The sequence below is a fragment of the Limulus polyphemus genome, unplaced genomic scaffold (genome assembly GCF_000517525.1).
Source record: "Limulus polyphemus unplaced genomic scaffold, Limulus_polyphemus-2.1.2 Scaffold306, whole genome shotgun sequence".
In the NCBI taxonomy this organism is placed as follows: domain Eukaryota; kingdom Metazoa; phylum Arthropoda; class Merostomata; order Xiphosura; family Limulidae; genus Limulus; species Limulus polyphemus.
This window is the reverse complement of record NW_013665916.1, coordinates 599130-611969: the sequence shown is the minus strand read 5'-3', so window position 1 is coordinate 611969 and position 12840 is coordinate 599130. Positions and strand designations below refer to the sequence as shown.

Here is a 12840-nt window from a genome sequence, read left to right as displayed (position 1 = left end):
CTAAATAGCAATAATCTATATACATATATATTGTATAATAATTGAAATGTGACTGTATTTTACAAAATACTAGTCTACCAAAATACAGCCAAGACAGGTCACTTTGTAAAAATTAAAGGTTAGTTTTACACTATTGGATACGGTAACATGAGTGCAAGTGTGCCGTGTCATTGAAATTTCTGTATTGTTAGCCAGGCACAGCTGAAAGGTCAATATAATAAAAATAATAAATACATATAAATGTATAATGTTATGATATTTAAGCTATTTAGTCTTCACATTTATTTTTTCGTGCTATAATTTGTGTTCATTCTAGAATGAAAGAGGTATAATATATATTCCCTAATTTTTTTATGATGGTTACGAGATTGGTCAAATCTACCAAACCTGTACAGAGATTCATTACTGAAAATAACAGATAAAATATAAAGTTTTTTCTTAAGAAACATTTGATAACTAATTGGACATTATAAAGATTTTGCATGTGAAATTTGAAATTTTTTTTATGCATAAAAGTATTATTAATCTTAAAATAAAAATTATATTGCATGTTGCCTATCCAACATGCAAAAAGAAAAAAAGACACGAGAAAAACATTGCTTTACAAACCTTAGAAGATTTAATAAAAAATTTTTTGTTATTTTGTGTATGAAAGCATTGTAATGTTTACTGATAATCTGCCACATTTGACTAACATGCGCTTACCAATATAAAAGTTACAACATGAAAACTATAACAAGCACAAAATGGTTACGAGGTCAGTCCCAGGGACCGAGCCCATGCTGAAAGAGTTATTGGATTTTTGGGATATCATATACTTGTCGTGTATGAGAACTTGAATGCAATGAGAAATTTAACTCATTGGAAAGTTTGTCAGATTTGATCAACTGCAACTAAAAGGATTGTAGTTTGTATTCTTGCTTGAATGTTATATAAGTATATAATTTCACAAAGTTAATTGAATCACTTAAAGTAGTGTTCATGCTTCAATCCACTTGATTTTATTTACTATACAAAGATTACTGTAAGATGTAATACATAAACATAACTTTACACAGTTTGCATTGCTATCTTGTAAATAACATTAATTTAGGCAAACAATTAACTTATAAGTCTGTAGTGTGTTAATACAATATTAACAAGCATTTAGAAAATTCAAGAAACAAATACGTTAACCTTGTATATGTCAGCTTTATATATTTTTTTTTATAAGTGAGAAATTAATGACTATACCACATTTAAATTTAATGAAACAGAACACACATTAGATATTTACTCAATGAAGCAATACATATAAAACATTTAAGAAAAATAAGTCACCTTGCTTGTTGTTCAATTTATTTATGTCACACACAGCTCAGGTTTAAGTAACTGATTTTTATTTGTAGAGACAAATTACCACAACACTGGTTTATAAGACAATAAATTAAAAAATACTTTATATTTCATTAAATTTAATTCTATACTACTTAATTTTTTTTCTAGTTCTATCAGCTTAACACCTCTTAGAGTCTTCTCTAATATCTTAATGAGAAGTGTTGATTTCATGCCTGGGAACAGTTGTGTACATTCTTTATTATGAACCTTCTTATTTATTTGGCTATGAAATACTAATCATGTTGTAAAAGCCAGAAACACTCCAAGAAGAACTATGAAGATGAAAAGTTCTCTTCACATATACTTGCATTACTCATTGTTCTGCTCCTGCGACTACTTGTTTCTAAGTTTGGCCTATCGTGAATGTTTTACTTTGATAAGGATGTGTTAACTAGTTCATTCTTACATAGGGCTCTCCTAGTCTTTTTAATTCTTCACTTTAGAATGTACATGATATCGGCAGTTTAAATTTTAAAAAAGTTAATTAAATTATGAAAAAATATATTAAAACTAATTAACTATATGACAAGATTTAGACTGGAAAAAACAAAGAAAAACTTTGTAGCAATGGAAACTGTAAAAACAAAGTCTGTATCTAGATTTTGAAGTCTTGTGAGTATGTACCTGACTTGAAGTATTATTTAAAGTTTACATTTAGAAACCTTAGTTCATACCTCTTCAGCATTTTCACTGCAGGGTGTCTCTGGTCGGCCATTGATACTAGATGACCTCCTCTGAGCACCTCGATTAGCATCATCCTGAATCAAACTAACTGTGGAGTCTGACTGATTGACAGTGCTATCATAGTCTTGGTTATCTTCATCATCAGCATCAAGATCTGATGGGCTGAGATAAAAAAATGTTCATTTCAGATATTCAACCAAAGCTACAAAAGGGCTAGCTGCATTAAACATTACTCATTACAAACTGATATATTAGAGAGAAGGCAGCTAGTGAACAGTACCCACTACCAACTCTTGGGTTACTCTAATCACATTGCAGAATTCTATTATCACTTTCTCAGTACACATGTCCTCAAAGAGCAGAGTAAGACATTTTGGCAATGAGATGAAAATCATGGATTTTTTGAATTCAGAGTCTAGCATGCCAACCATTAAACCACACCCAGTAAATAAAGAAAAAAATAATAAAAAAAAACGTTAATGTTAGTAAAGAATAAAAAAAAAGACTAAATTTAATTACTTCCAATCCTAAGATCATTTGAGATTACTGATTAGAGTTACATAGCATAGAGAATATTAAAAAGCTAAATAAGTATATTTAACATAGCAAGATTTTTAAGAAGAGAAATATAGATAAATAACCTTGTCTCAGAATTATCATTATGAGGAAGTACACTTCCATTTCCTCCAAATATGGCTATTTTTATTAAATCATTACCTATAAAACTAGGACCATAAAAAAAAATCAACTGTTTCAATGTATGCTGAAGTCAAATACTACTTACTGCTCAAAACTAGTCAACCCTCTGCATTTTGAAAAAAAAATATCAGAAAGAAATCTCAAATGAATGCTAACTACAAGTACTCCTATAACTATTTTAATGTAAAAAATATCAGCTTACCTTTTGTTATTTCGGGACCTGTATGGTTCAGGAAGACTTTCTTTCTGTAAGTTGCAAAACTTACTAAATGAAACTTGTCACTATGGAAAAAACATTTGTATGACATTTAACTTTTAACTGAAGGAATTATATATATTCCCAAAATAATTTCACAAATTTTTTCTAACCTAATATTATATTTCGATAATGAAATGAGCATAACAATACTTTACAAAATTTACCATGAATTTTGTTTTAGGTAGCTAATACACAATGAAACAAGCTAATCTTCAAATTCAAATTTTCAGTGTCATTATCAAGTCAACTAAACAGACAGAAAAAACTTGCCAAATAAACAATTCTGAAAGCAAACTGTTTATTTTTCACTGTGTATTACTTATCATTTATATTTACATTTTAAGGATGACACTCAGGTAAATTGTTTGAGAAACTAAATAAAGAAAAGTTCTTTTACAAGTCACTGTTTTTTATAAACTCAAAAAGTGTACATATTACAAGACTGTAAGATGTTATCCTAAGAAAAAGATAAAACTAATCATATTGTTTAATACTTGAAATACACATCTACAGAAGTTGTGGCACTTTCTGCTTTTACATGAAAATATTAACCCTAAAAACTTGTATCACTAATTTTTCATGAACTTTTTATGGAAAATTAGAAGTCTTTCAATATTAGATATCAACTCTTCTTTTTTTACCATTAGCATTTAAGTATTGAAAAGGTTTGTAATTTGATTCCAATGGGCTAGCTATAACATAGAGAGAGTTAAAAACCACATATTTTTGGCAGGTTTAACTTAAACTGCCAGATAAATTCAACTTTTATACACATCATGTTGATATTTTCTTGTATTAAATTTTATTCCAGATAGTAAACCGGAAAGGAAAGGATTAACAGCATTTGTCCTCAAAATATTACACATACATCACTAAAAGGAAATGGGTTAATTAATATTACTTATTAAAACAGTAAGTAAATGTAAATGCTAATGTATTACATGTAAATAAAAAGACAAGAACATTTACATTAAACATTATTTATAAAAACATTACAAGAATGAAAAACATTGCTAAAACTTAGAAAAGAAGGGCTTGTGTAGATTTATTTTAGAATGAACATTGTAAACATTTTCAGCATCAGATGTCTGACAAACATCTGGCAGTGGATAGATCTGTAAATTTACATGTATTATGAATACAGTAAAATGTAATACTATATTTGTACTTCCACCTTGTAAAATATTGAAAAAACACTTGTATTATGTATGTATAGACAATATACTTTCTACTTTTTTCATGCCAGATAGTTACACACACAGACATGTATGTGAATATTTACATTCTTGTATACATCAGTATTTGTCTTATTTTCTCTAAAATGACTTAGAATTTAACCCTTTCCCTGTTTTAGGTAATTTCGATATTCCATAAAGCTTGTTTTTTATAAACATTAATCATTTTTTGCAAATTTAGTGTAATGGGTAATGAAAATCTAAAGAATTAACAAAAAAAGTTTGTTGTATTTATTCTAGGTTTACATTTTCTTTTGAGTGAAAGTAACCTGAACTATCACATGTGCTTTGAGTGTCACTTGTGATGCTCATACAAAGTTCTCTTCTAATCTTGTAAGTTGAATTAAAACAACCAGTTCCCATTGCCACGTTCATGAGCATCAGCTGCCTATTAAGTAAATATAACTGAGTATCACATATAATACTCTGGTGCTTTAGCATTATGTCCCATTAATCATAAGTATACCTTGACATGTACAATGTACATGTATCTTGGATAAAACTTGAGTTTTTAAATCTTAAATATCCTATATACAAAATGTAACTGAACTTGACAAAAATAAATCAATAATTTATTTATAAAAGTAATAAAACAATTACACATTTTAAAGTTACAGAAAATATTTTTTTATTGTAAGCTAACATAGAATGAAAAATATGGTTTAAATCTGACATAAAAACTAGAAATGAAAAAAATCTATATTTATTACAAAATTCTTTTTTACCACAACTTCTCCTGCTTGGTCTTTTAAAGTGAATGATTCATTGAGAGCTGTGTTTCGTTTAGTCTCAGCAGACATCAACTGAAGTTCATCTTCATCTTCTCCTGTACTCCCACCTGTACTCTGAAAATGTTTGCAAAATTATCAGCTGTGCTATAAGTCAGATTGTTAAATTAACAACTACGAGTTAAGTTAGTATTTCATGTTATCTCTATCAAAATAAAACAAAGCTTTTTGTGAATTTTTGGTAAAAACTTAAATTCAGATTTGTTATCAATGCAATAAGTTTTTTTTTAACATAAACACTAACTTACAATTATTTAATACTAGCGATAGTACTCAGCTTCTCACAGGTTATTAGTTTGATATATGTTAGCAAGTGCATAAAATTTATCATGAAATTAAAGCCATTGTTGGAACACATTGTTACCAAAATGCACTGACTTTTCTATACATTAGAAGTTGTTAATCTAACTGATATACTACAGGGTATACTATGGGGTGCCTGTGCACACATGTATGTGGATAAGAATATTACCCCAGGGTCTACTTAGTATGGATGCAAAATTTCAGATTTCTAGGTTATTTTCTCCTATTATTATACTAGTGAAAGTACCTGGCTTCACTTGAGTTACTAGGTTGATATATTCTAGATGACTATATGCCAGATAGAATAGTTCGATTACTGTCTGACCATTATGATTTTAGTGATGAGGGTGTAAGGGGGCCGAGAAACCTTGGTGTAGTGAATGTTGGTATGATTTAAAGAAATTAACAAATAAGCCTAAAGTAAAGACATAGTGTGAGAGAACCTAGCCTAGAGCCAAGTGCACTAAATTTATCATGAAAGTAAAAAATATCAATCCAATTTTAAACTTAAATCATTTTTGAAATAAGGTATTTTCTGTTATATCAACAAAGTTTTTAATAAAAAATAAACATCTTTAATCAACAGAGACTCTAAATTAAAAAATCAACAAATATTTTTAAAGCTTTGTAGTTTATATATTTCATTTCATACTTTCAGAACATAGACTAACAACAATATTAGGTCATACTTCTGTTGCTTAGCAACATGACATAAAAGACATCGTTGGAATGCACTGTTATCAAAATGCGCTGGCTTTTGTATATATTAGATGTTGTTATATATGGAACCATTCTTTTCTATGTAGTTTTTCACCAGCTTGCCTCACTAAAAAGATGGTGCACATGCGTGTTTGTCTGTGATTTATATTTGTAATACTAGGAACCACTTCTGTTTTTATGTGGTTTTCACTACCTTACCTCATTAAAAAGATTATTCACACACAAATGGATAAGATAGTAATACCTTTAACAACAATGTTAAATCTTTTTTGAACAACAGCAAAAGCCCACTTATTGAACTCCAAGCTAAGTCATTAAGCATTACGAACCCTCACCCACCACATCTGTATAGACTTACTAATCTGCAAAAATGAATATCCCTATCAGACCTGTTGTGTCCTATACTAATGCTCCTGCTTACAAGATATCACAGAAAGCTCACAATATTTTCACAAATGTAACTGGTTTTAAACCTAAGTTTTGTATATAAAAAAAACTCTGGAGCTTGTAGAAAAAAAAATGTAGAGATACTAAATAATGTTAAAATTCTTTCATCTGATGTCTGTAGTCTTTTCACCAGTATAACCTGTTAATAAATGTATACAAATTGTTAGCGATTTAATGGATAAGGAAAAAGTGTGCCCTGTACAAACCTAGGATTTAAAAACAATAATAACCATTTGCTTAGATCAGAACTACTTCAAATTTAATGACCAAATATAAACACAGAATGATGGGTTGGTTATGGGTTTCCTCTCTCTCCTTTGCTTGCAGAAGTTGTCAAAGATAATTTAGAGAATAAATGTTTAGTGATGAAAATAATACAAAGGATGTCAAATACTGGTACAGATATGTTTATGATAATTCTATGACTCTTCTAAATTCACAAATACTATGGAATTTGGAGAAAAGGGAACATTAATTCTTTGGACTTAAAAATATTGTCATAAATAATGGCATACATTCCTTCAAAATTTTCAGAAACTGACAACCAATATCTCAGAAACTTGCCATGTCCTACAGTTTGTTGCATCGGCTTATCACTGTACCCTTGCCATATGAAGATTATGAAACAGAATTAAAAACAATAAAACAAACTGCTGTAAAAAAGTTAATTGAAACATTGTTTTTAAAAAAATAAAGCCATTTACTGAAAATCAATATACCCACATACTGTACCAAAAGACATCAACAAAAAGAAATGGTTTAAGATAAGCTACATTGGAAAACCTTCTCACAAAATATATAACACTGAACAAAGAAATCTATACACCTGCCTTCTACTATATAAACAATCTAGGCAAAATATTGTGCAACAATAAAGACAAAAATTAAAAAGTACAGCAACAGTGGTGTTTACCAATTAACATGTCAAGACTGTAATAGTTCCATAGAAACAAGGATTAAAGAATATTCTAAAAGCTGGAAATTAAGGAGAATGGATCCAACATTTGCATCCCACCTTATTGAAACTAAACACCAACTTGATCCAGAAAAAAACTGCAAAATTATACATATCTGCAAAATAGGTAAAAAATTAAATAGTCTGGAAATTTTAGAAACAAAGAGAAGTCTAAAATACAAATCCAGAAAAAGTTCTAAATGCCCAAACCAATTTAAGATCCTCCCCACTTCTCACCTCACTTGTCTCAAGGTGAATGTCAAGGTCACTTCTGGCTCTTTGGTTAAACATATATATATATGTAAACCTGTACCTTGTGATGCCTTTACTGGTGAAACCAAGGTTATTAAAAATTGAAGTATTTGTTTTTTTCCTTAATACTGTAATTATGGAATTTCTCCAAGTACAAACAGTTTTAAGTACCAATTATATTATTCAATTTGACATATTCTTTATATATTCATTCCTTACATTAATTTATATAAAGTTATAAAGATTATTTTTAAAAAGCCATTTTTGTGAATTTAGGCAAATTCTTAACATTCAGTACAAAAACAAGTAGAAAATGAGAAAAAACTTACTGTGCATACATCTAATTCAATCCTAAATGAAATTTTAAGTTGTATAAAAACAGCAAAAAATGAAACAGTTTTTACACCTTGCTAAAGGTTTCTTATTTTGCAGCATTATTATTTAAGTATTATCAAAACTTACGTTTTTTAACAAAATTTACCAACAGTAGTAAGTTAGTAAACTTTATAATACATAAAAGAACTATACTGTTTATTTGTTCTTTCATCAACTGAATGTTTGAAAGTTTTATATCACATACATTCTACAATTACAGGAAGTTTATGACATTCTCTATGGTATGGAACCAGTTTCTCTGCCTATTCCCATACACACTGATGTTTCATGAATGTGTAAATCATATTCAGTATACATAGCCACAAAATAAAATATTCCAAATTGATTCAAGAAAATTCCTTCAGTGTTTTGGATTTTCTTTTATCAAGTCTTAATTGCACACACCATGGCTGGAATGATCACACGGTAAACATTTTCATTTGTGAATGACTAAAATATTTCTATAGCAATATTCAACTTTCTAAAGCACTTCTGGGTTTTATTTTCTTTACTGTCATTCAAACTTCTATGATTCATTTTCTTTAGTTCTTCTGCATTCAAAATATTTATTTTATTGCTTTTGACCCCAAAACTCAAACTATCATTTTATTACAGTTGTTTAATCCATATTCCTTGCTTATCTGATGAAATTGCTTCATATGTTTTGTAATAAATTAAGCATTTACACATTGTTATTTAATCACTGTTAATAAATCTAAGATTGATATGCCCACAACTCATCTTCATTTCTCTGTCATTCTATCCTACATTAAAACTTATCCACAGGAGCATCCCATTACTTACACTTAAGATGTATATAATCAACAAATCGTGTCTTAAGCACAAAAAGACATGATAAATATTACTATTCAAATTTAATGTAACAGTAAAATTGAGGCTATTATATAAAACATTCTATGATATGTTACTCATAGTTGTATGTAGTTTTACCACACAATAAGTCTACACTTCACAAATGTTTGTAAGCATAACTGCTGTTTGAACTCATCAGCTCAGTTAGTAGTAATGGTTTTACATTCGTAAGTACTACAGTTAGAGCTGGGTGGTTAACTCGATTAATCACTCACCTATGAGCATTGATTAGCGTCACAGATTAAGCAAAACTATGATTAAGTCGATTAAGGTGACGAAAACAACCAACTAATCGAAACTAGTGTTTCCAGTTACTACAACTATCCAAGTAACAAAATAGTGTCATTACAATTTCTCATTATTATTTTTGATTAATCCAAAGTTGTTCAGCTTAACTGATTACTATTACAATTCAAAAAACTAATCACCTAATCAAAATTAGTATTTTTAATTATTTGAACTATCCAAGTCTCATGACAATAATCAATTAGTTGAAAGTACTTGGCTAATGTGCCTGATGATTAATTAGTTATCAACTTTCACTAACCACCCACCTCTACTTATAATGTACATACAGTGTTAGATATACGGGTAAGATACAAGAATGGTTCCTTTCAGGTTCTTACCTCTGTTGATGGGAGATGCACCACTCCTGTACTTCTTCTTTTTTCTCGAAGTTTCCTTCTCTCACGCTGAGCCTTCCCTTTATTTACATGATTTGGACGTGGACATCTTTTATCTTTAGCTCTTGAAGTTGGCTTAGGAGAAGCATCTTGATCTCCTACTCCACTCACTATCCCAGAGCTTTCAGTACAACCAATACCAGAAGTATAAACTGCTCCTGTTTGAACAGTGACTTCTGCATCACCAATAATGCCTCCATCAGCAACAGCACTGCGACTAGAGGTGGGAGCATTTCTTGCATTAGCCCTTGCAGTACGTATACGGGATCGACGTGATGATATTTCAAATTCACGATCAGCATCTTCCTGACTTAGGGAACTTGATGCCATGATTATATTATAACTGAATTTCTTTACTTTTTATGTTTCCTAAAGACCTGAAAAATAAAACAAAAAACAATACTAAAACATAAATGTGAAGCCCAATATATCATTTCATTCACCATTTCACACAGAGCAATATTGGTTTCAGGGAATTCCACCCCTCATTAGTAACACTGGACAAGGGCAAATCAAAATAAGCCTAGACTACATATAGTGGCTGAATTTATACTGCATGTATGGTGTTTTGAAATGTCTTTTAAATCACAGAAATGGTAAATTTAATGATATATTGAGCTTCACACTTTTTATTTTATTATTTTATGCAGCTTGTCAGCTGAATAATTCACAGTAATAAATTAGTGGCATCAATGCTGCATATTCTTAAAACTCCTATATAAATACAGAATTATGGTGTGAGTACAATACATCTCAAAACAAGATAAATATAATATACATTCCATCACAATATGAAGCCTGAATTTATTCTTTCAATTTGCTCTTTTCCAGGGTTACTGATGAAGTGCCACATCAAATAATATACTATGTTTCACATATATTTTTTAGACTTTTACAAAGCTTTTTTGCTGAAGAATTCATAAGAATAAAATAGTAGCATGAATGCTATATATTCTTGAAATTTCTATATATCATATGAGTAAAAGGTGTCTCAAAATAAAACAAAACCAATCTCAATTCTAAAAATAATTATCTCACACAGTGAATTCTACTATATCATACTTCTAAATGGAGTTACCACTTAAAAAGGATAAAAGAGGTAATAAATAAAGGTTTAAATTGCCAAAAGTACTAGTACAATGTATTGAATGTTCCCACCTTAAAAGTTGTTGTTAAGCAATTTGCTATTATAAATAGCTTCTCAACCACTACTTTATGTCTGATGTATCCCAGCTAATAAGAAAAGCATTGGGGAAAAGGTTCTGTATATATCAGACACTGTATTGTGTACTTGAAACATAGTTCGACACTTTACTTTTTCTCAGAAGTTCTTATTAATAATTACTAACGTGATCTTCTCCCATTGATGTATGCTGTGATCCCTTGATCCATTCCTGGTTTAAGAAGACTAGCTTGCTAGTTCACCAGTTCTTTTAAATAATGAACAGGTTAATTCAAGAATATAATAGTAATGAATAATATATGGTGTTAAAATAAATAAATAATATAGTATTCAATAATCTTCAACCTAATTCTGATATGTTGTGAAATAAATTTATTTGATGAAAATTACATTTCAATAATTTAATCCAATTTGCACAAAATGAGTCCTGGTATTGAACAAAAGCCCTTATCAGCACTTGATATAGCAGATATAGTGTGGATGACATATTACATCAGCACTTGATATAGCAGATATAGTGTGGTTGACATATTACATCAGCACTTGATATAGCAGATATAGTATGGGTGACATATTACATCAGCACTTGATATAGCAGATATAGTATGGGTGACATATTACATCAGCACTTGATATAGCAGATATAGTAAGGATGACATTACATCAGCACTTGATATAGCAGATATAGTGTGGGTGACATATTACATCAGCACTTGATATAGCAGATATAGTGTGGGTGACATATTACATCAGCACTTGATATAGCAGATATAGTGAGGGTGACACATTATTATACACATTCTTTTACTTTCACTCACAAAGACAGAAATTATAGATCTGAGTAGTCCCTTAGTCAATGATTTTTATATATGTTTTATAATCACTACAATGTCAATGAAATTTTCTTTTAACGTCTGATACATTGTATTTCAGTAGATATACATATATATGTGTGTGTGTGTGTGTGTGCATAAATGGTTTATATACATGTATATATAACAATTTTATAATGTTACAGTTTTGTGAGAAACAAAAAATGACATTCTGAATTTCTTCAAATACTATAAAATATATGGTCAATACTGTAAGGACACCCATGTTCCAATTGTGTTTTAGATACAAAGTTCATGATTCATATTAGATTGGACCTCCTTTGGCTTGGATGATTGCCTTTAACCCAGTGACTGCTGATTCACCATATAGGGTACAGTCTGCCTCTGGCAGGTGAATGCAAGTGTGCTATACAAAGTGTATGGCTTACAAAAATTCTGCGCATGTTTAGAGCAGCTGCAGTCAATGGGCTAACCCTTGCAACAAGTTCTTGGTATATAATTTGTGGAATATCTTACCATTCTTCCTGCTATGCACAACCCAATGAATAGAAGTCCTATATTCTTGCATGTTGAGCATGTGTTTGATGCACTGTTAATAACAGCAGGTTGACACCATTATCAAAACCAGTCTGTAAAAATGTGACTTGTTGGGAGAGCAAAGTTTGTTACCATAAAAGTGCCAATTCTGGAAGGCTGCATCATCTAGATGTCTGTACCAGCAGAAATGTGCCAGTATCATGGCTAAACCATTCAATCCTTTTACAGTCAGTACCACCAGTTGATGTCATAGCATTCATGTGGCTACCACCACACCCACATTTACCCATCAGTCATTAATGCTATGAAGAGTTATTCACTACATAATTGTTTTTTACATGTCCAGGCTCCATCTTCAATATTCAATACACCACTGTAGGCATAGCACTTTGTCGATCGACATAATGAGGCCTGTAGACTCCAAACAAGCCACAGAACACTGTCTTTGTACTGATTTCAGCCTCAGTTGCATAGATAAACATCTTGGGAAAGTTCAATTATGTTGAAAGGTCAATGCTGCTTGCTTACTCTAGTTAGATTTTTCTAAAACACTGCCATCACTCTCCTAGGTGAATCTTAGCCTGAAAGGTTATAAACAGAATCCTGAGCCTTCCATCTTGTAATGACATCAACCACA

At 30.2% G+C, this 12840-nt stretch overlaps 1 protein-coding gene across 1 annotated transcript in view; it reads right to left on the bottom strand.

The window, feature by feature from the left end:
* The window catches only part of LOC106457239 (PRKC apoptosis WT1 regulator protein-like), a 27006-nt gene that overhangs the window by 8896 nt on the left and 5270 nt on the right, over positions 1-12840 (bottom strand). Inside the window, exons 2-5 of the mRNA XM_022383076.1 lie at positions 9594-10027; positions 4980-5099; positions 2963-3006; positions 2052-2223 (exon numbers count right to left, since the gene is read on the bottom strand). Coding sequence (XP_022238784.1) covers positions 2052-2223; positions 2963-3006; positions 4980-5099; positions 9594-9980 — 723 coding nt within the window. The 5' untranslated portion in view covers positions 9981-10027. The remainder of the gene's footprint in view (positions 1-2051; positions 2224-2962; positions 3007-4979; positions 5100-9593; positions 10028-12840) is intronic.